The 24,766-nt window shown below is 33.9% G+C and overlaps 1 protein-coding gene across 1 annotated transcript in view; it reads right to left on the bottom strand.

Annotated features, from left to right (window-relative positions):
* LOC101030681 (titin) overlaps window positions 1–24,766 on the bottom strand; it is a 271,305-nt gene that overhangs the window by 131,982 nt on the left and 114,557 nt on the right. Inside the window, 36 exon segments of the mRNA XM_074399411.1 lie at window positions 2,962–3,039; window positions 3,846–3,926; window positions 4,731–5,027; window positions 5,173–5,262; window positions 5,416–5,484; window positions 6,386–6,463; window positions 7,074–7,199; window positions 7,831–7,905; window positions 8,685–8,759; window positions 9,953–10,039; window positions 10,365–10,601; window positions 10,806–10,889; window positions 11,093–11,176; window positions 11,427–11,510; window positions 12,019–12,096; window positions 12,281–12,364; window positions 12,581–12,751; window positions 12,948–13,025; window positions 13,792–13,884; window positions 14,090–14,164; window positions 14,373–14,450; window positions 15,372–15,578; window positions 15,901–15,981; window positions 16,723–16,806; window positions 17,027–17,110; window positions 17,370–17,453; window positions 17,609–17,692; window positions 17,928–18,005; window positions 18,189–18,269; window positions 20,596–20,700; window positions 21,158–21,259; window positions 21,516–21,599; window positions 21,753–21,833; window positions 21,975–22,055; window positions 22,274–22,357; window positions 24,494–24,582. Coding sequence (XP_074255512.1) covers window positions 2,962–3,039; window positions 3,846–3,926; window positions 4,731–5,027; window positions 5,173–5,262; window positions 5,416–5,484; window positions 6,386–6,463; window positions 7,074–7,199; window positions 7,831–7,905; window positions 8,685–8,759; window positions 9,953–10,039; window positions 10,365–10,601; window positions 10,806–10,889; window positions 11,093–11,176; window positions 11,427–11,510; window positions 12,019–12,096; window positions 12,281–12,364; window positions 12,581–12,751; window positions 12,948–13,025; window positions 13,792–13,884; window positions 14,090–14,164; window positions 14,373–14,450; window positions 15,372–15,578; window positions 15,901–15,981; window positions 16,723–16,806; window positions 17,027–17,110; window positions 17,370–17,453; window positions 17,609–17,692; window positions 17,928–18,005; window positions 18,189–18,269; window positions 20,596–20,700; window positions 21,158–21,259; window positions 21,516–21,599; window positions 21,753–21,833; window positions 21,975–22,055; window positions 22,274–22,357; window positions 24,494–24,582 — 3,611 coding nt within the window.

Raw genomic sequence — 24,766 nt, 5'->3', positions numbered from 1 at the left:
GGAAGATGTTCTGGAATTTCAGGAAGAGCCTCAGGTACCTCCATCTCTGGAAAAACTTCTCTGATTGTATCAGGCTCTTTAAAGATATTAGTAGGTTTACATTTAAGAGTTGTAAAAACAGTAAATTATATAAAGCATGCAATGTTTGGGTCTTAAAACCAAAGATATTCATCTGGATTTGATGTATTTGAAATATACCTTTAGTTGCTGGTGTTTCTCTCTTTTTAGGAATTGTCACATCTATTTTGTCCTCTGGAACAACTTTCTTGGGTGGCTCAGGCACTTAAAATATATGAGTATAGTTATATTTATAAATGGTAAAGAAAAATATTGAGCTTTTTACAAAGAGTCAAAAAATAGTTTTTCTTCAGACTGGATCATTGGTGTTATATACCTTTTGCTAGTCTGGGTTTTGTCTTTTGAGGTTGAGTCACAAGTACTTTTTCTTCAAAGACTGCTTCTTCATATGCTTCATAAACTTCAAAGATATTAGTATTTAAATAATTAGGGTGTTTCAAGGTGGATAAAGAATTGTATTAAGAAAAATGTAATATAACACCACATTCATCACCAAAATTAATAATAGCACATAGAGGTAAGTTAGTGGCTAGAATGCATTGGCTGGAGATAGCCTCATTCTCAGTTTCATGATACAGGACTCTCAGCATGTCTCTGTGATTATAATAATAAAATGGAGGAATTGTTCAGGCAAAGACTATATAATTCTTCATTTTGCTTTAAGAAAGTTTTTGGTAAAATTGTCCTATTGGTCTTATTTTTATGGACTTGTCCATAAAGAACAGGGAAGACAGTGAATTGCCACTGAGAATTCTCCCATATTTGACCTACTAGAAATTCATGTAAGTCCTTTCCCTTTCTAGAAACCTTGTTATCTATATTTTCAAATCACATCTCATGTATGGTTTCACAGTTTAATATAAATGTAAAAGCCATTTCGGGTTTGGAGGCAGAAAATTTTTTAAAAATTAAGTATTTGGAAAATAAGGCAAATAAAGACAATGAAAATTTCTCCAGGTTTTTGAAAGACTGGCTGAAATCAATAACTAAAATCAAGAAAGAAAGGATATTCAAAGAGGAAGTGATCATATACTTTTATCCCAACTGAGTATAACAGGACAAACAACAACAAAAAAATGAGTTTCAACAGGAAAGTTTTTAGATGAAAAAAGTGGAAGAGGGTTGGGCACAGTGGCTTATGTCTGTAATCCCAGCACGTTGGGAGGCCAAAGTGGGCTGATCACCTAAGGTCAGGAGTTCGAGACCAGTCTGACCAACATGGTGAAACCCCGTCTCTACCAACAATCCAGATGTGGAGGTGGGCGCCTGTAATACCAGCTACTCAGGAGGCTGAGGGAGGAGAATTGCTTGAACCCAGGAGGCAGAGGTTGCAGTGAGCTGAGGTCACGCCATTGCACTCCAGCCTGGGCATGACAGAGTGAGACTCTGCCAAAAAAAGAAAAGAATATTTTGACTACTCGCATTTTTACTATTCAGGTTGTTGAACAGTATTCTACTCACAATATTTTACTATTTGGATTATTTCATTATTTAGATTATTTAATCCCAATTTTGTCTGAAAGCAAAAAAAAAAAAAAAAAAAAAAAAAAAAAAGAAGAAGTCTTGATAATTCTTTTGAGGTTTGAGTGGCCTTCCAAATCTACAGTAATTTGGGCAGTTTTGCCAAAATATTTCCAATTATGGTTGTCAAGAGTAAAAAAATAAAAATGGTGGAGCATTTGATTTTATAAAATCCAATTAAAATATTATTATGGCGTTAAAGTAAGTTACTTCATGATCTGAGAAAATAAATTGTTCAAAGCAAAAGACACCTGTATACAGAATAGGTTAGGAAAATTCAACAAGACAAATGACTTTTCTAAAATCACACACTATGATAAGTATAGCATCTTTTTAAAAATTGGCATAGAAATATATCTTGTCTGAAGATAATAGCCACTGAAATCATTTAAGTCACACGTTTTTGGCATGTTAGGCTTTTACAAGAGATTAGTACATTTGCTTTTCAAAGCTGTAAAGACAAACACTGAATTTAAGGACATAAATAAAACCAGAAAGAACCACTACTTTTTCTACACTCACTGTATATCTCTGTGTCTTCAGAAAGACCAATAGGTGATTTTTTTTCTTGAACACTTTTCTTAGGCATCCCAGGAACTTTAAAGATATTAGTATATTAATTGTTATAAACAAAAAATATAAGATATACAATATAAGGATTTAATATCACACACATTCATTTTAAACCATGAAAAACTAAACCAAGAGTTATTTCATGTTGTGATTAGCATCACTGTATACCTTTAGCTGGTGGAACTTCAGGCTTTTTAGGAACAGCTTCACGAACTTTTTCTTCTGGGACAATTTTCTTGGGTACTTCAGGTGCTTTAAAGATATTTATTTATCTTATTTTTCAGAACACTATAGTTGGGTATAAACATAGCAAGCCTAGAAGGGGCAGCTAACAAGGAGAATGTAAAAAATCTCCAAATTATAAGTCAACTATAAATCAAATGCAGTCAATGCATTTCTCTGAATTGCCTTGTTGATGAGTTCTTGCTTCATTAAGTCAGAAACACTTTGCTCTTTGGAGATAGTAGCATTTTCTATTATCATTTAGAGCATACTTGTTTTTTTCAAGCTACTTCAGAAGAGCTGCCAAAATGAATTATTTTTGAAAGAGAAGTTGAGGGATCAATATTATTTAGTTATTAAACAAGAGGATCAATACAAACGATAACTTTGGGCTTATGTCTTTATGCCTAAAACATCGCCTCCAAAGGCAGGATTATTATAGAACATAAATGGAAACTTATGTCATTCATAGCCATCTTGTGGCACTGAGAGAAGAATTGTCTCTTTTCCATAGTAAGTAAATAAAAAAGGATTTTATATTAATGATGAATCAGAAAAGGCAGTTACCTTTAGTTGGTGGAATTTTGGGTTCTTCAGGAACATGCGCTTTTTCTTCTACCACAATTTTCTTAGGTGCCTCCGGTACTTTAAAGATAATAGTAATAATTTGCTTTATTTTTAAATATTCTTTTAAATATAAAAATTGTTAACAAGCAGAGCATAAGAGAGATATAAACACAGAACAGAACACAGTGACAATATAAAATATAGACATCACTTTATCAAATACATTACAGTATTTCAAATGCATTGAATTTTAAAACAAATATAACAACAAAAATCCAAAAAATTTCCCATGTTAGAATGGTAAGAACTTGAGACGAAAAATTAACAATATGCCTTCAGCTGGTGCTATTGCTGTTTGCTTTTGTGGAAGAGTTGATACCTTCTCTTCAGTGATAACTTGCTTACATGCTTCAGGGACTTGAAAGATATAAGTTTATATTATTTATTAGATACTGTTTTTATTTCTCTCGTAAACTTTAAGAGATTTACAAAAACAAAGTATGGATATTAGACACACATTCACTATGTATTTATCTTTGCAAGGTTAATATAATCAATAATAAATAGAAAAACATGTGTTTATCAGTAAGCGTGTTAGTGACTATAGAATCAAATAGCACCAAATATGGAAATCTGGGCTCACTGTTTGGTTGCTAGAGATATTTTTTTCATTTGTTTTACATATAACCACAGTGACTGCCTTTTTTTGGTAGAACTTCCCTTGGACCCTCAGCTGCTTTAAAGATATTAGTTTGTTTTAGACATGTCAAAAACAAGAAATACAAAAGAAAGACATCAAGTGAAATGCAAACTTCTGCTTATAAAGCAACCAAGGTGCTACATTGTATGTAAAATTAAGTAGTTATTTTTCACCAAGAAGATACCTTTAGCTGGTGGCTCTTTTCGAGGAACAACTTTAGTAGGAGGTTTTTTTGGAGGGATGATTTTCTCAGATATCTCAGGCCCTTCAAAGATATTAGTATTTTGGTTTAGAATGAACTCTTAAAGTATTTTGGAGCACTATTACTAAAGTTAGTACAATGAGGGCTCACAAAAGGTTTTATTTATATTTTTTGAATTTATAACACACTTATTTCCAAAAGAGACTTAATTTTGCTAAATATCATTGTATACTGTAGATTTACTATATATGCTAAACACATACACACATATTCCTTCATATTACACATATATTATTAATTTGTGCAAGATCTACAGTGGTATTGTAGATAATTTATTTGTGCTATGGTTTATCTTCACAGTATGCTAGAATATGGGTGCCATTACCAAGACTTCACTTCCTTAATGTTATTTCTCTAACGAAAGTATCATAAACTGGCAAAAGCTTCTGAGAAGTAGTTCTCAGTTTGTGAATAGTTGCCCGAAATTTTAACAAAGCAGTGGTTATTTTGCCTGAACATGTAAATTCCTCAGTGAACCGAGGAGTTTCTTTTCACTTAACTAATGACACTGGCCAGTTATTTTTGTACCTGTAACAATTGTGTAACATTCTTAGTCAGATTTTAAAAATAATCCTCAAATTCATACAGTGACCTCCTTAGATAAGTAGATATCAAATATTACTATCTTGTCTACTAAAATTATACTCTGTGTGGTTAAGAGATATTAATCTTTGTGTCAAATAATTTAAACTCATGTTTAAAGTATTTCATGGGGTTTCTAATCTTCCAAATTCAACACAAAATTTACTTTCAAAGGAAGTTAGATCAAGATATAAGAATTTGTATTTTTTGAAGAATTCCCTATACCTTTAGGTGGAGCTTTTGGTTTTTCATATACTTCCACTTCTTCAGCCTCAAAAACTTCTACTACCCTGTGTACTTTTTCGACTCTGTGTTCTTCTTCAGCTCTACGTTCTTCTACTTTGACGAATTCTTCTACTTCATGAAACTCGTCTTCTTCAAAATATTCTTCAACTTCATGGAACTCTTCTTCTTCTGGAATTTCTTCCACTTCTGCTTCTACTACTTCTAATTCTAGTCTTTCTTTTACTACTTCCTCTTTGTGGAAGGCAACTGACACTTTTTCTTCAAGGACAGTTCTCCCTGAAAGAGCATCTATTTTAAGAGACTTATTTTTTTTAAACACTGAAGAAACAAAGATGTGCATTCAAAAAGTATATATATTTTAAAACTGAATAAAGGCTTGCATGCAACAATACATGAAAATCCAAGATCTTTCCAAAAATACCTTTGACTGGGGGAACAGCTTCTTTTTTAGGCACGAGGACTTTCTTTTCGGGGACTTTCTTTTCTGGGACTTTCTTTGTTACTTCAGGCACTTTAAAGATACAGTTTTAATATTTAGGACTGTCAAGAGCAAGCTTTCATAGACAAAAGTCATCAAAAACAATCAAGACACAGAGACATGAAACATAAAAGTCTTAATAAAAAAAGACAGAAGAGGAAGTCAGGCTTGAAAGAGAAGTTATACCTTTGGCTGGGGGTGCCTCTTTTTTCTGAACAGGAACAGGTACTTTTTCCTCAGGAACTTTCTTTGGCACTTTAAAGATATTAGATGTTTTAGTTAGCTGGAATGCACAATAACATACATGAAATAAAAACACCACAGACATCATCAACATTACAGTAAAGTTTCTCAGAAGTCACTCTGTACTGTGGGCAATAAAAATACTTTCTTAAATCACTCATTTGTCCTAACATTCCCACAGAAGAAATGTCCACAAAGTACCTGTGCCATTCTTTTTTTTTCTCTCTCTTAATAACTGGGATTACCAATATGGGCCCACTTTTACTATTTTTAACTTGATGAAGACTTTTTAAAAAGTGATTATCAAGTATTTAAGCTCTGACATTGGCCTCACATTCTGCTGTGCCCTCTTATATTAGCTGAGGAGCCTACTGTGACAGGGACAGCATAATCTAATTGCTTAAGAGCACAATTTGAAGCATTAAGTGAATTAGGAAGCAGTGAAAAGCAGACATTTTTTAATAACCTTGAATGCTTGGGCTAAACATTACAAAAGGGATGCAAGGCTCTTTCAAATAGTTATCATCCAACCATTAGATTTTTTTCCATTAAAGTAATAAATATAGTAACATAATTATTATTACACATAAGAAAACTCTACTTATGAAACAAATCTAGAATGTGGGGAAGAGGGATCCATTGCTAGGTATATAAGTATAGAGAGACATACTAATACATTAAAATTATCAGCTAGTTAAGAAGCTTCCAGAATAATTCATACATAAACACACTCACACAATTATTCATTAACTTCCCAGAAAAGATTAAATAAATAGAATGAGTTATATTTTTGTAGGTCCTTAATCAATTTATACCTAAATGACTATAAGAAAGCAGTCAAAAAAGACAATGTTACTTTTTGGAAAGAAAATTAGTGGGAATTTAAAGATACTAATAATGAGGCTTGATATACCTTTAGCTGGTGGTGCCTCCACTTTTTTAGGAACAGGAGTAGGTGCTTCAGGTACTGCTTTCTTAATCACTTTGGGCACTTAAAAGAAATTTTATGAACATTTTGAAGAATGGCATGTGGTGAGAAGAACACCATCCATATACCAACAAATAAATAAATATCACAAAACATTGACTTATTTTCAAAAGATATAAGCAACCTAAATGGTAATAATAAATGTGGAGAAGGAACCCTAGGGGTGTGAAGAATATTATTTAGAAATCCTATAAGCAAATATAATATTAATTACTCAAAAGATAATTATATTTTTCAGGAATAGTAAGTTAAAGATTTTTCTAAAAAATGAACACTTTAACCACAGTGGTAGATTCCCCCCATACTAGTATTGAAAACAAAATTAAGGATTGAAATCTAGGAGAAAGTATTACAGTAGGGCCTGGTCAGAAAAAAATTAAATCACCTCTAACAGAAAAGTAATCTCCCATTCTTAGCTGTATTGCAGATGGAGTAGAAAAATTTAGGGTAAAAAAAAGACACATTGATTCAGGTGCCAGGAATAATTAATCTTCACTTTATCATGGATATGATATAAGAAAAGCATACAGGTGAATATTAGATTTAGATAAATTCTGAAAAAGATTTGGAACACCGAGTATTTTAAATGTTCAACTCTTAAAAGCAGTTATACCTCTAGGTGGCGCCACCTCCTCAACCTCCTCTACGCTAGGTGGTTCTTCTGGGATCTCTTCTTCTGGAATCTCTTCTTCTGGAATCTCTTCTTCTGGAATAGGCTCTTCTTCAGGCTCCTCAGTAACTTTAAAAAGATTATTATTTTTAAATTTATTTTTATAATTATTTTGAATATTAGACTAAAGTGATATATCTGAAAACTGCTCAGCCTTCCAAATGCTTGTGGAAATTTGCTAGTACTTAAAAAATCTCTACTGGGTCTTCAAAATATGTTAGGCCTATCCTAGCATTCGTGAACTAGAATGGACTTTGAATAATTTAGTTAAACTTATATTGTTATTATTATTTTTTTTAATGAAAGACTTGTTTGAAGTTAAACCAGCCACTTGTGGTAGAAGTCAGATTTTCTGCACCAGTTACTCAGGCTCAACTAGAATTTCTCTTGGATAAGCATATTTTATAATTGCCTACTAAGTCATTTGATGAAAAATTTCCCACAGCAAATACAGTTTCCCTTCATGAATTCTAATTAAAATAAAACAAATAACAAACAGACAAACAGGCTGAACATGCAGGAAGGAGATTCAAATGATATTAACTCACCCACCCAATTTCTATTAGTTTAATAATAATTTATTTTAGAATCTGAATATGTTTATTTCCTGGGGTAAATTGTACATTTATCTACTTCAAATATTAGACAATAATAAGACAAGGATGACTTTGAAATGTTATTTTCTTAGAAAGTCATCTACCTTCAACTGGTAGAACTTCCTCTTCTTTAGGGAGAATGATTCGTTTTTCTTCCACTTTCTTAGGCACCTCAGGAACTTGAGAGACATTGATTATTTTAGACACTTAAAATGCAAGAACCAAAGAAGAATAAAGACCAAGTTTCCAGTTTCCAACACAAGAGAGTAAATATCACAAGGCACATACACAAGATGAAACATTGACATTTCACAGAATCGGTTAATGAGAAAAGAATAAAAAGGCTTTTGGTTTAAGATTAAGGGTTTATTAAAGAGAGATTCTACTTTTTACTGCTTTAGCCTCTATTTCTCTTCTTTACTTTTTTTTGTAGGAAGAAATGGGTACTTCAGGGACTAATTCCTTAGTGATTTCTGGCTCTTTAAAGATACATTTTTACATTTTAGAAACAAAATACATAGAGAAACAATGTAAAACACAACACCAAGTGAAAAAATGTATGCAACACAAACATAGATGCAAGAGTCACAAATGATGAATGTGAATGACAGACTATACAGTGCACACATTTATATTGAACATCCTGTGTGGATAGAACCACAGTTCAACATCGGTGCAGCAAACACATCCCTGTTATGGGATGATGTACCTTGAGCAGGAGGGACCACTGCTTTCTTAAGACCAGGAGGAGGGACCTTCTTTTCTGGCTCAGGTTTCTTAGGTACCACAGGCACTTAAAAAATATTATTTTATTTTATAAGTTCAGTTTCACAAACACAAAGACAGTAGACACAGCAGTAATATAAGTTGTACTAACAAACAGGGAAACAGTACATTTTGACTTTTACAGGTGAAGGAAAGAAATGGCACAGCCTAATTTACTTGGGAATAGCAATACCTTTGGCAGGAGGAGCCTCCTCTTTCTTGGGAATGACCATTTTCTTCTCTGTCACTTTCTTCTTAATCTCAGGCACTTTAAAGACATCATTTCATGACAAGAATTTATTTTGAGGGACAAAAAAAGAGAGAAACCAAGAAGTCCCCACACACAGAAAGACCAACATGCAACAGCTGCATAGGACAGGTCTGTAAATCAAATTGGGAGCCCAAATATTATAATGGAATTGGGATTTGTAAAGTATGGGACCAGTAGCATATGTAATTATCACTGGAAAAATGCTATTAGGGTGGTGCAAAAGTAATTGCAGTTTTTGATGTTACTTTTTAATTGTAAAAACGGCAATTACTTTTGCATCAAGCTAATATCATTTTATCCATTTAAATTTCACTAGTAATTTATTGTCTAGAAAGCATTTCTGAATCATTGATATTCAATAAAGGATCAGCTTTACCATTTCATTTATGTAACTATATGGCCTGATCAGAGGGTTATACTGATTTTAAGTAGCCATGCCAGCACCTTTTGTAGAAAATAGTATTGAGCTTTAAAGTACAAAAACATGAATTCTGTCTGGTACTATGAGATGATTGAATATATTACATCTGGATACTATTCATTTGATGATAGACTACTTTAATATCCTTATTTTATCCTCACAATAATAGCTAAGTCCATTAGGACTGATATTCGTATCCCCATTTTAAAGGAAAATAACTTCAGGCTCAGGTTGTTTAAAGAACTTGCTGAAAGTAACATGACAAGGCACAAAGTCAATGCTAAAATCAAACCTGTTGGGCTGCCTTTTACATATATGTATTAGGAGACATTATTATTCTGTGTTTTAATACATTCATCTTTTATTTTCAGCCTGGTGTTACAAAGGCATTTAATATAAATGGTTGAAGGGTGAAATTTAGAAATATTTATTAATATTTTTCAATATATTTAAATATATAGTATACTTATTCTCATATATTTAAATATATCTCCATGAAAACTACGATTCATTTCCTAATCAAATTATAGGAAATTAGTTAGAACTTTTGTGTCAGTTTTGGGACATTTCCCTTCGTCTCTGTTCTTGAATACTGCTTTGCATCCAGTGAAAAAATGGATATCAGTGTTCCTGAACATTTTTAGAAGTAGATATGTAACTGCGTGATTGTCCATTTTATAAATATAATATTTCCTAAAACCCGGTTTTATCATAATTTATGTGGTGAACCCAAGGGTGAAGACTGTGTATTCACTTTGGGGAGGTGTACCTTTGGGTGGTGGTGGAGGTTCCACTTTTTTAGGAGCGGGAACGGGGACTTTCTTCTCTGGTACAGGTTTCTTTGGCACTTCAGGCACTTAAAAACATTTCATTTGAAGGCATTAAAAACCACGTACACATGATTATATATATAGCAAAGAAACACATGAGAATAAGACCACAAGCAAGTAAACAACATTACATAATATGTAATTTGAAAAGACATTTAGATAATTTACGATAGACAGATACACAAGGCAGACACACAATAAGAGCACACATGTCAGGAATGTTTTCTAAGATTTAGATGGTCAATCATAGAGGGTAAAGCATTATAGATGAAATTGGAGATGAAAAAAAGGATGGAAAAGCAGAATTCAACACAAAAGAGGCCTTGATGATTCCAAGAAGAGCTGTTATACCTGGCGCAGGTACCGGCACCTTAGGTTTAACTTCTGGAAGGACTTCTTCTTCAGGTACAAATTCTTCTTCTTCTTCAGGTACATACTCTTCTTCAGGAGGAACTTCCTCTTCCTCAGGTGGAATTTCCTCTTCCTCTGGTAGAACTTCCTCTTCAGGAACAATTTCTTCTTCAAATAGAATTTCCTCTTCCTGAGGTAGAGCTACAGGAACTGGAACTGGTTCAGGTTTCTTTGGCACTTTAAAGATATTTATTCAATGGTACAAACATCACTTTGGTGTAAAATATTCAAAACCATGAAGAAGTTTATGAAAGGCAAATATTCTGTGATCATAAAGCATCAATTATCAACATAAATATTAAGCATTAATTATAATTAGTAAGGTTGTCTAACACCAGTTAGTTTTCCTTTTTACCCTGGATCTGTTACAGATAAATGTACCTTTAGGTGGTGGTGCTTCCACTTTTTTCGGAACAGGTGTTGGTTTCTTTTCTTCTGGGATGAGCTTCTTGGGCACCTCTGGCACTTTAAAGATATTGTTTGTCATTAAGAATATGTTCTTTTACAATGTTTTAGAGCAACAGATATAAAAAAGAATCACAAAATACGTGACATATTTCTAACAAGATAAACACTTAAAAAATGTACAGTGTTATGGGAAATTTGTATGTGAATATAAATAAATGTGAGCTTTTCCCCCAAGTACTTTAAATGATGAAATGATGTACCTTTTGCAGGTGGGGCCTCCACTTTCTTAGGAGCAGGAACTGGCACCTTCTTCTCAGGCACAGGCTTCTTGGGTACCTCTGGCACTTTTAAAGAAATGATTTAGAGAAAAATGTTATACAACATAAAAATATTGATTCCAAGCATAGTTTCAAATGATTAAGATAAGGTAATAAAAGTAGGACAATTATATTCCAATAAACATTTTATTTTTAAAATAAAATATTTGATTTTGTCTAAAGAGTTGCATTCCAAAGAGTACAGAATTAAACCAATTGATTTTTTACCCATATGCAAAGGTAAAATAAAAAATTACAACAATGCAAGTTCATGTACCTTTGGCAGGTGGAGCTTCCACCTTTTTAGGAGCTGGGACTGGTACTTTCTCTTCTGGTACAGGTTTCTTGGGTACTTCAGGAACTTTAAAGATATCAAATAGAGTTAGTGTCATGTTTTTCACCCATAGCTAAGAATTTAAGGCCAGCAACGTAAGGCTTTAATTGAAGCATCATAGATATTCTGTCAATTTCACTTTAAGACTGAAAATTATAATAGCAACAAAACAAAGTCCAGAAAATACACAAAAATTAAAATTAAAAACACTGAAAAAAACATGGACTGGTGATAAAGACAAGACACAATGCCTGGTAAATGATGGTTCTGTCCATTTTAATACAGTAAAAAATGTATTTTACTTGAAGAACTTTCCACTAAAGAGGAGGAGCCAACCATTGAGCATAAACATGCTCTGATGGTAAAATTCAGAGATGAGTACCAGGGAAACTGCTCCTGTGGCCAGCTGAGTGGTTCTTGTCATTGGCATTAATGTTGTTAATACTGCCATGGGAAACGGTCTGCTACAGCTCACCAAGTTATGCTACATAGATGGATTATCATGTTATTCCATTGACGGATTATAAGGATGTACCTTTTGCTGGTGGAGCCTTCTCCTTTTTAGGAATAAGCACAGGAAGTTTCTCTTCTGGCTTCTTGGGAACCTCAGGCACTTTAAAGATATTGTTAATTGTTAAATTCTAACTACTAGTACCAACACATCCATATAAACCACAGCTAATGCTTTTTAACAACAGATAGGACACACACAAGGCTTTGAACTCAGAAGAAAGTTGAGTTAACTATTTCTAGGCAGATGAGGTCTCTGAGATACCCATCAGTGAATGGTGGTGTACCTTTTGCTGGTGGAGCCTCCTTCTTTTTGGGAACAGGAACAGGTTTCTTCTCTTCTGGAACAGGTTTCTTGGGTACCTCAGGCACTTAAAAGATATTATTAAGAATGTTGGAAATATTGCAGGAAAGGTATAAAATGTGAAAAGAATGTGTAGAAATTATATTTCAGCATCTAAAAATATCTGCTTTAAAGTAAGCAGAATTGGCCACCATCAGTGCTGATAAACCCAGAATCTGACCAAATCAGACACCCAAACTCCGGGGATGCTGTTGCACGTCCCTTTGCAGGAGGCATCATCTACCTTTGACTGGTATCACAGGCACCACTTCTTCCTCAGTTATGAACTCCTCTTCTTCATGAATGTACTCTTCTTCTTCATGAATGTACTCTTCTTCTTCTACAAGATACTCTTCTACATGGGTCACAACTTCCTCTTCAAAGGCAACCTCTTCTGGTTCAGGTTCTTCTGGCACTTTAAAGATATTATCTTTAAGTTGGACATTTGCTAATTACTCAACAAAATTAGGACATCTTAGAAACACAGACTCATTTATAACAGAAGAAAGAACAAGATTTACTTTCCGCACAAAAAAACTTCATACACAGAACTGAAGAGGAATTCAACAGCAAAAGACAAACAACACATTAAAATGAGTGCCATTAGGTACCTCTAACAGGTGGTGCTACTTCTTTTCTAGGGACAGGTACTTTTTCTTCTGCAACAACCCTCTTGGGCTTCATGGGCACTTGAAATATTAAGTATAAGGAAATTTTATTGTCAGAAAAAGGCCACCCGGTCAATGTTTGCTTTGCTGTACTTTAAACAGATAGAATAATGTATCTTGTTTTAATGAGATAGATATGTGATTGTTCATCTTTAAGAAACTTTATACCCTCCGTGGAAAGGATTCTGAGCTTCACAGGAAAACAAATACACAGAAGTACCCAAGCAAACATGAAGTAGGAAAGCCCAAATGTGAAATGATGTTAAGTGTTCAAATATCTCTGCTTGAAAGAAATAATCCTTTCCTGAAAAGCTAAATTTACTTCTCAATTAGTATACTTCCTGAAAAAGTGAGGAAGTTGCTTCATACTCAGTATGAATTGGGGAAAAATGACTGGAAACTGGTTAGCTTTAAAAAAAAAATCTTCAAAATGAGTTTTGAATGAATAAACAGTTTCCAAAATCTGGTAAATATTATCATATCATTATGTTGTTTAGGTAAATCAGGAATATGCCAAATGGTCACTGATTTTAAACCCATTCTATTTTACATGTATTGTAGCCAAATGGTAGGATGCAGCCATTATCTAACAGGCTATTGATTAATTTTAAAATAATTTTTCCTTTTAAAGATATTATCTTCTTATCCTGTATTTATATATTTTTACATACAACATTCTGCCGACAATTTAAAAGACATAAAACAACAAAATAAAATGAATCATATCTATATTAATTTCAAAAGAGGCATCAGAAAAGATCACAATCGAGGAAGGAAATCATTGTACCTTTAGCAGCGGGTTCAGTCACCTGCTCTTTTTCACGTTTGGTAATTGAAATATGTATTTTTTCCTCAACAACTTTCTTTGGTTCTTCAGGCACTTTAAAGATATTAATTATTAAAGAGCATTAAAACCAACTCCATGAATACTATGCAATAAACACACATAAAAAGGCTGAAATACAAGAATCAGGACAAGAAGATCCTACTCAGCAAAAACACAGAACATCAGACAGGGTAGGAAGACATGATTTTAGAACATACAAAACAAAGTCGTTCTTGGTGGTTTTTACTTGGTAATGTACCTTTGGGTGGTGGAGGTTTGAGTTTCTTAGGGATGAGCACTGGTCCTTTTTCTTCAGGGACAGCTTTCTTTGGCACTTTAAGATATCAATATTAAGAGATTTAAAAACCTGAACCAGATTTCTCAAGGCTAGTAAGAACAAAAAGTTAAGAAAGACAAATAGAACATAATATTTCCAAACACACACAGAATTTGTATACTGCCGCTTTTACATATAGTTTTGTAGTAAGACAACCATGGAGGAAACAGATCTCTTAAAGGTGATAATGTTTTTTTAACTCTACCTTTAGCTGGTGGGGCCTTTGGTTTTGTAGGAACTGGTTCTTCTGGTACAGGCTTTGCAGGGATAGGCTTCTCTGGTTCTTCGAAAGTACATACAAGGTATTTTATGTTAGACTTTAGAACATAAATTTAAAAACTTCTTAAAAGGAATCAAATGATTGAAATAATATATTTTATCTACAATATAGCCATAGCCTATTGTGGTAGGCAAGAATCAGAGGTCCCAGCAGAACAAGCTCATATTGTCCTTTCCTTCTTGCTATTTTCTTTAATTAGGTAATTCTTACATATTAAAATGCTCATTTCACTTCAGGTAGATAAAATCCTGGCTCAAACTCCCCTGTAACACTGGTTTTTAATGCTATCTGTAAGACTATGTAGAATGTTCTCAAAGTTGGGCTATGAAACATCAGAAACTGAAATAATATTGATTCATTTCAAAATTCCAATAGGGAAATTTATTCTTTGAGTAAAATAAACTCTTTGGAACCCAAACTATATGTCCACAAATTTGACCTTCATTAGGTAAAACACAACAGGTTGTGTCGGCTTACATGTCTGTTTACTTTTGAAGTAGTCATTGTCAAGTTTGGATAATGGGAACCCTGTGGGTAAATGTAATTTCTCAATAGCCTATCATACTCCATAATAGCGAGCTTCAGCATAAGGGATGTTCAGAAATTTCTGACCACGTACAAGAATGATCTTGGGCATTTGAAGATAAACTTGTAACCTTTTTGAAAAAGAAACTTAGGGACGTCTGCTATTTTGCATACGAGGAAAATGAGGGGGGCAACTGATTATTCCCGGAACCAAAGTATAACAACCTTAAGATTTATAGAGGGTTTTTTTCACCCAGAAGTTATCAAAGAAGAAAATTCCACATTTATGAAATGAGACAAAGTTCTTTCCAAATGTCTTCGGGCATCCAAATTTTTATCTTGTTCTAATGGAATGTGCACATAGTTAGTGTGGTTTTGAGTTTGTGGTTTTGCTCATACCTGTGATGTATTCTTCACGCTCTTCATATCGTTCATATTCCCGCTCCTCATATTCTTCGTATTGGTCATATTCATCTGTTGGTTCATACTCCTCAAATTCTTTATAGTCGTATTCTTCATATTCGTCATATTCTTCTTCCCGTTGTACTGAAACAGCTTCTTCTTCTCGGGTATAAGACCATTCTTTCTCTTCCATTATAGTTACTTCTAAAATAATATTAACAACAGGCAGCACTTTATTTAAAGCACCTTTAGGGATAACTCATAGTAACAATGTGCTTTGATTTTATTCTTTTGTGTTGATTTCATGCACTAATTACAGGAGATCCTGACTGTTTTTTTTTTTTTTTTTTTTTTTTTTGCTGGTCAAGGTATCATAGAGTATATTTACTAATTGTAATTTCAAATTTTGGATGCCCTGCCCTTGGTTGACAACAGGCTAATAAAGTATAGGAATCAGATTGAGAACTAGAAAGCAAAGAGTCAGATAATTTCATGCCTCACATTATTCAATCAAAGCTCAATATACCTTTGGTGGGTTGAGGTTCTCTTTTTTGAGCTTCAATGGATACTTTTTCTTCCTTTACTGCTCTTTTTCTTAATTCAGTCACTTTAAAAAGTAATTATTAAAAGTGAATTGCAAGATTATGAAAATGTGTGTGTGAAGAGAAATTTTGTACAAACAATCCAAGGACAAAAGCAATCATAACAATGCCTGATTAAACTTTCATTTAAAAGGCAAGAAAATCAATAGACTTGGAAATAAACCTGCTCTAATCTACATAAGAATATATATATTTTTTAAAAATAAAAGGTCACTTAGTACTACAAAAACGTTGAATAATTTTAGGAGGATCAAGTAGCATTCATAAAAGTTTAAAAGGACAACTAGACAGCATAAATAATGACTCAAACTAAGTACAAGCATTAGGCAGAAATCTGTGTTACATGAATAGTTTCTTCACCTTAATTCTAAGACATCTTCCTAAGCTTTACTGGTACAATGTTGAAAATTCAGAATTAAAACAATTTAAAATGTCATCAAAGATTGCCACATAAAACAAGCATCTAGGCAGATGAGTTTAGTTTGTGGATGAAAACATTAGAAGACAAATACAGATTAAGGAAATCTATTCACATATGTTTAGAAGAAGCTTCACTTTTTTGAGGAAAAAAGTACTTTCTGTTATCAAAAATGTTTAGTTTTGAAGTGATAAGCATGAACAAGCTTATGTTACTTACTTTACACTATGTCTATTTTATTTCTAATGATACCTGTTCCACTAGATCAGTGTTAAAATGCCTTGATGCTTATTTTGATTTCTTTTTCTTTTTTAAAGAGTCAGTATACCTTTAGCTGGTGGTTCCTCTTCTCTCTTAGGTTTGAGTTTCGGAAACTTTTCTTCTGGAACAGCTCTCTTTGGTTCCTCTGGCACTTTAAAGAGAGATTTCACTTTAAGGTGTTGTTTCCCTCTTTCAAACCACAAAAAGGCAGCCATATAGGAGTAGCCCAAACATAAAAAAAGTGACATTTTCACTATTTCAAACATAAAACAACTGTAACAATAACAACAAAAACCAACACCTATAACCAGTGTGTTTGGTCAAGAGAGTAGGGCAGGTACAATATTGTGCATAAGGGAAGGGTGATGTACCTCTTGCTCTTGGAGGTGCCTCTTTTTTAGTTACAGCAACAAGAACTTCTTCTTCCTGGGTAATCTGCATGTGCCTCTCAGTCACTTAAAAGACAATTTTAGGATTAGGGAGTTAAAGTGGACTTAAAAATATATTAGCCAGAAAATACTGTGATTTTAGGACAGAAGAATTTATAAGGCACACACAAATAAACATCGTGAGGAATACTCCACCCAAACACACCATTGTCACCAACCAACACCAATAACCTACATATAAACGATATGACCCAAAGGAAAGCAGCAGAGAGAAAGTCAGACAAGCCATCTGTTCCTAGTTTTTCTCCTGGGGAGGTTTGTTTACCTTTGGCTGGGGGAGGTTCTTCCATCTTAACCACTTTTGGAGGAACCCTTTTTTCTGGAACTGGTTTCTTTGGCTCTTCTGGCACTTAAAAGATACCAGGCAACACCGTCAAACATACAATATGGAAAACACTAAACACAGGCACAATTGTTTTCTTTTTAATGTTTAAAAAATCTGAAGAATGTATCAATTTAAGATAAAAAAGAGAGTCTTGAAGAGTAAAATAAAATCCAGTATACCTTTAGGTGGGGGCACCTTTTCCTTTTTAGGAACCGGAGCAGGAACTTTCTTTTCTGGCACAATTTTCTTGGGTGCTTCAGGAACTTCAGAAAGATTAGGTTTAAGAATATGAGTTTGCCTTACATATGAAGTGATACAGTTTTGGGGCTTAGAATTAGCTTCTTGAAAAGATCACACATCTATACAAACATTAATGACTATACTCAGTAAATACATTCATACATGTGTGCTGACAAAATGTAGACAGCTATGCAAACTGAAGGTATTATTATACACATTCAAACAAATAGTGTTGCACTTCTTTGAAAGAAATCATACCTTTAGCTGGTGGAGGCTCTTCTACTTTAGCAGGAATTTTTGGTTTCAGTACAATTTTCTTCTCCTGCCTCTCTGTCACTTGAAAAGATTATAAAATATACTTGTAGAAATGTCCAGATTTCTTTTCAATAAAAGTGTTATCTTTTTGTTAGACACGATATTTATCAATATTTGCAATATGGATGATAAATTAGCCATAAGAAAACATAAAGAAGGAGACAAGCTAACATAGGAATAATACTAATTAAAGAGTCAGAATACCTTTGGCCGGCTCAGCTTCCACTCTCTTGGAAATAATGTGCAGCTTTTCTTCCACAACATATTCCTCAGGCTCTTCCATCACTTTAACGACAGCAATTTTAAAGAAGATAAATTGCAGTGTTTTTCATGTTTAGTTTTCTCTTTAATTTATCACTTCAAAGAGTAATTACAATAGCAAAAGTTCAACCCTTACCAAATCCCTGCTTGTTCCTATTTAAAATACACAAAGAGCGTTTTAATCAAAGCATATGCGTCAATAAAGAGTATGGGAAATGGGAAATATGTTTCATTAACTTAATTTTCGCATACAGACAGCAATGTGAAAATTAGTGTCATACAGATAGTAATGCTTATATAATAGCGTCATACAGATAGTAATGCTTATATCCACAGCAACAACAGGACAATATGAGACAAAAAACAATTATAATAGCTAAGTTAACAAGAACACAAGCATTTGGTGATGAGTTTCACAAATAACAGAGCATTCTAGATTTGAAGATCACAAGGCAGAAACATATACTTGAGGATTTAAGTGAACTGTAAGATAATACTTCATGTTGTTTTCCCCCCACTTTTGTGGGGCAGGTATGGTAGAAGAAGCAGGAGGCTTCACATGATTTTTGAGCCTATGTATATACAGTTTTAATTTGTGTGTGTGTGTGTGTGTGTGTGTGTGTGTGTGTGTGTGTATGTAAGACAAGGTCCTGCTTTGTTGCCCAGGCTAAAGTGCAGTGGTACAATCACAGCTCACTGTAACCTCAAATTCCTGTTCTCAAATGATCCTCCCACCTCAGCCTCCTGAGTAACTGGGACTACAGGAACATACCACCATGCCTGGCTGTTTTTTAATTTTATTTCTGTAGAAATGGGGTCTTGCTATGTTGCGCAGGCTGGTCTTGAACTCCTGTGCTCAAGAAATCCTCCCTCCTTGGCCTCCCAAAGCATTGGGATTATAGGCATGAGCCACCACACCTGGCCAAAGTTAAGTAAGGAATAGAAGTGTCTGGTTAAAAACATATCTGTTCCTTACACTGAAAGTAAACCTAACAAGCCACCCATCTTTTTGCTATATCTTTTGGATTTAATGAAAACCTAAAAATATCACAGTGTTTCTCCTTTTCACTAGAGTCTGGAGTACTGAAGGAAATTTACAGTGTCAAGAGCTGAAATCAGACTTGGTTTTATGGACACTTTTAGAAAAGATGGCATCATCTTCAAATCTACCAGCTTCCTGATTTATGCCCAACATCATGGCCTCTTCCAGGAAGCACAACAGAACTGGTGGGCTTCCTCCTGGAGTCATGACCCATGTTGCCCTATTCCAAGGCATTCCATTAAGACTATGCACCTTGGATTTTTACATGGGCTTGTTCCAACTGAAGAAAGGGGCATGGAACCATCTTTTATTAGACAGATCAAAACAGATACTTAGGGCATCTAAATGTACTTTAATTCTACTCATCTTCTCAATGGGAAGAGAGTTAGTTTGGTTAAGGAGCGTATTGATTTCTCTTTAAAAGCAGACCTTGGGAATTTTCTTAGGGAAGTTCTTTTGGCCATATGGCTTTAGCCATATGCTGGATTTTAGCTGGAAACCTGGTGTTGCCTTAATTAATTAAAAGATATTCCAATGAAATGGTTTGTTGGTTCTGTCCTTAAGATAATTAGCATTATAGGTATGAAAAGATCTGAGTAACAAATCATTCTGGTCACATAAATAACATAATTGTTTTCTCATATGTAAATATAGGAAAGCCCTATGTGTTCAGTGCTTCAGACTCATAAATATGGCCTTGACTCCTGGAATGTTACGAGGTTATATATTCTTGTTCATTTTAAAACTATGAGTCAAGATATATTAGTGACTTCTGCAATCGGCTTAATTGGTTATGACTTGTATTTTTTAAATATCTAGAATAAAAAAATTAAAGTTTTCTCTTTTGCACATTTGTGTAGGATTCTGTCTGTGGATTGTGGTACAAACAATGTTTGAGAAACACCAATTAGACATTAGACTACTAAGGTAAAGTTTATGCCAGCCCACTATGCTGAAGCCAAATCCTGTTTAATGAAAGGATATATATATATATATATATATATATATATATATATATATATATGGAGATACCTGCCCTGATTAATTATATCTAAATACAAAGCCTCTTTTATTCTATGTAGGCAAGTAAGATGGGATGGACAAGAAATACACTGGATTTATTTAATCTAGCGTAATGCTCCTGAATCTTGTGTTTTGATCAAAATATTCATTTAATGAGACCAGTAGATGTTCACTGAATTTGTGTCACTTTTTTGTGTGTCTTTTTTCATTGGTCTGTAAACAATTGGTGCCAGAAAACACTTCATCAAAAACCCCGATCTTCTCTAGCTTATTCGCATTGTGTACCTTCATATTCTGTGACTTCCGCTTCTTCCTCCTCCTCTCTTTCTTCTTCTCTATAAACTGAAATGGACACACTTTCTTCCTCTTCTGAATAACCCCATTCCTCCTCTGCAGATAGTTTAAAAAATAAGGTTTCATTTAAATTCAGCCTGCTGAAATACAGATGCATATACAGCCATGTGGTCACTACATGAATAACTGTTCCTTTATCTTTTTAGGACATAGACTCACTGTACTTCCTCACTATAAGAAGGAGGAAGCTAATTTAAGATGAGGGCAAGTACAGCCCAAGACTGAGAAGAATATTTGAGTTATGTCCAAGTGTGGCCACTTTCAAAATTATCACATTTTCGGGACTCATCCACTTCTTTCAAATGATTCAAGTCCAACATAGACACAAAAGACTTAGTCCCAGAAGGTTACAAAAGGTAGACACATTCTAATACCAACATAAAGACGTAACTGATGAGGACATGTTCTAAGGTAAACAATGACACGAGGAAGAAGAAGAGACTTTGAGGAAACACACACAAACTCATTTCTCCCCTAGCTTCCGATCATATACCTTCATGCTGCATGACTTCCACTGTTTGAGGAACTGCGACGGATAGTTTTTCTTCAGCAACAAACCTTTTTTCTTCTACAACAGTTTTCTTAGAGACTTCAGCTTTAAGAAAGCATTAAAGTTGAAGTTTAAAATCAAGAATTTTAACAATTCTCACTTTCTAGGATTTGGGGAAGAGTTGCACAGTACACCACTTTGACTAGCAAAATGGGAAAGCAAGTTACATGTCACAGGGACATAAACACAAAAGTTCCATTGCAAGTAAGACAACGAATGAGTACAAGTGCAGACCAGATAGTGAAAGCAAGAATAAACACACTCAGAGATTTTTTTGTCAGAGGATTGAGGCAAATCCTACCTCGGGGAGGAGGAGCTTTCTTAGCGACAGAAACTGGCACTGCAACTTTCTCCTCTGGGACAGGTTTCTTAGGCAGGGCTGGCACTTTAGAGACATTACGCACTTTTAGAAATTTAATGTGATCTCATTGAAGCCCAATGTAAAACAAAGATATACACCAACAATGCACTCACATCACAAAACTAACAAAATGACGGGAACATAAAGACAGTTCTTGGGAAGATGGAGAGATAATACCTTTTGGTGGTGGAACTTCTTCCTCTTTCCGAGGAACAGGTTTTCTTTCTTCAGGAACTTTCTTCTTTGGTATTTCTGGCACTTAAAGGATAATATTGAACTTTACAATTTGTCAAAAAGGCCAAATAAATGAACAACATAGAAGTGGCAATTAGAGAAGACATGCAATTAAAGAATCTTGAAGGAAAGATGAGGTTATTTCATGAAGATGGGATTAAGTACCTGCTGGTGGTGGAGATTCCTCTCTTTGAGTAACAATGGTTATTTTTTCTTCTGTCACAACTCTCTTCTGTACTTCAGGAACTTGAAAAGACATTTTTAAAATTGACTTCATATTTTCTAAAGTAGCTATGCGCTTTTTTTTTTTAAGAAAGTAGACAGGTGGATAGACACTTTTGTTCAAATCTCACCACAAAACATTCATTTATGATTAAACTAACTCAATAAATAGATAATTAAACACAAAATATTTTACATCAAAGACAAAAGGCAGGGCTTCTTTATTTTAAAAGCCACTGTACCTTTAGCTGGGGGAGCTTCCTTTTTCTTTGCAACAGGAACAGGAATCTTTTCTTCAGAGACAGGTTTCTTTGGCACCTCTGGGACTTAAAGTTTTTGAGACACAATGTTAGTTCAGACATGTATCACTTTTATGAAAGAACATATGCACATACACAAATCTTTATGTAGTACATTAATGTTGTTATAGGCTATCTATGCATCAGCAAAATTATCCAGAAAATTTAACTATAGTATTACAAAAATCACAATGTCATAAATATCACAAATAATGTTTTAGAGGCATTTAGGCAAAAATGAGTTATGTAACAGAAAGTTGTGCACAGAATTCATCCTTTATAGATTGATATGACTTGGCTAAAAACATACTAGTAATTACACAAACAATCAAGAATGTGGATATAGTATATAGAAAGCTTCTTTGTGCTTTGTATTGAGAAATGGAGTACATAATAACAATGGGTTTAACTTATCTTAGACTATTTTAGGTTAAGACTAGGAAGTCTTAGAATAGTTGAATCTATATAACGTATTCCTCTTCCCTGCATTTCTTCTCTCATTTCTGGGGAGTGTGCCTGTAGTGAATTCAAAACTAGGGAAATAATTACTCTATAGTAGGTTAATCTGATACTCATGGGTCAATGACTTTATAGAGCTCTGTGTGCAAAATTTTGTGAGTATGTGTATTTGGGCTTTTTTTTTCTAAGGGGCCCTAGAGTTTTCCACAGGGTTTTCAACCTAAAAAATATTTACAATGTATTTAATTTATCTATTCCAAGAATGAATAATGTTGACTTTTTAATTGGAAGATGAATTTTAACAGCATGCATCATTGGCAGTAATTGTTCTTATCTTATTTATTGGCAACTTTTGTGAATCCCTGAACCTCTGCACCTGCATTTGTAATATCTTGTAATATCTTGGTGTAATTATACAGCGGTTCATTTATATATGTATATATTATGCTATATATACATGTAGTATTTATACACATATACATGCTATTACACTATATGTATCTGTTTTATGAGTAAATGAGAGATGCCTCTGTATCTCCTTTAGAAGACATACATGACTTTGCTGAAAATGAATTAGTGATTACACAATCAAGAATGTGCAGATAGCATATAGAAGAACTTCTTCATGCTTTGTATTGAGAAATAGAGTACATAATAACAATGGGTTTAATTGATCTAAGACAACCTGTCTCAAGTAGTTTTAGCATTAGTATTGGTTTTACTAATATGACCTTTGTATTTAATGATGAGATAATCAAAAGAATTTTGAAAGAGCCAAAAGTTTGAGAAAGAGAGAAGCATATTTGATTCAGGAAGAAAATAGAAACATTGCAAAGTCAGGCAAAGAGAACACTATTCAAATGTACTATTTTAGTTAGGTCTGGTTTCGCCTAAATTGGATGATGTTGAATTCTTGCTGAGTCTCTCTCTAACTGAACAGATGTGTGCGATTGTAGCTTGAGTGCTTCGGCAAAGTAGTGTCTTTTATCATCAAAAAAATCCCAAACAATCCAAAGCAAGGGACTTGTGATATACCACAGCAGGATGTTTTCATTCAAACATACCTCTATGACAGGTGCTTTGATAGAGGTATGTTTTCTAATTAATTAAGTAACTGAAACATTTATGGCAAATATCAAAGCTTAGTTAAGGTCTCAGGAAAATGATGAAAGTAAACTTCAAAAAATCTATATGTTCCCTACTCTTGAAGACTCACCACTACTGACTTTGAGGAAGCGTGGCACTGTGTATGTCTTTATGTAATTAACACTCAGTTCTGCCAAACACTCTCCAGTTGTCAGTGCCTAACCTCCACCTCTTCATAATAAATGAAACCACTTTCACTAAGAAAAAGTTGCAATTATGGATGAAACTTTTTTCCTAGAAACATGTCTGTAGAAGACAAGTTTCACAAACGTTTCCTCTTTCTCTAAGAGAGGGAAGACATTAGAAATTTAAGATAGCAGTTTGACATAGCTACTTCCTTTAATAGCACTTTTTGATGATGTCTTATGAGTATTCAATATAATAAATAAAGTATGTCAAGAGTACGGCACAGAAGCTGACAAATATTAAAAACACAGGAGAATATAAAAGAGACAAAAGACAAAGGCAGCATAGTACATATGAAAATTGCAGAAAGCAAAAGGCTGGCACTTGGAGCAAAGAGAGCAAAGAGTCTCCCCATCATCGGCTCTCGTGTACCTTTTGGAGGAGCAGCAGGTTCCTTCTTAGGCACAGGAACTGGCTTTTTCTCCTCTGGCACAGGTTTCTTGGGAACCTCAGGAACTTTAAAGATACAATTGTTGAAATAATGTGGAATATTCTAGTCTCCTTCTCATACATTTAAGATTACATTAAAGCATAAATCTTCACTAAGAGTGTGAGAATTAGGAATTAATTTAAGTATGCCTATTTGTGATAGAAATGAATGCTAAATACCTCAATACGATATAGACATTACATATCTATTACATA

The sequence above is a fragment of the Saimiri boliviensis genome, chromosome 5, assembly GCF_048565385.1.
Source record: "Saimiri boliviensis isolate mSaiBol1 chromosome 5, mSaiBol1.pri, whole genome shotgun sequence".
Classification (NCBI taxonomy): Eukaryota; Metazoa; Chordata; class Mammalia; order Primates; family Cebidae; genus Saimiri; species Saimiri boliviensis.
This window is presented reverse-complemented; position numbering and strand designations above follow the sequence as displayed.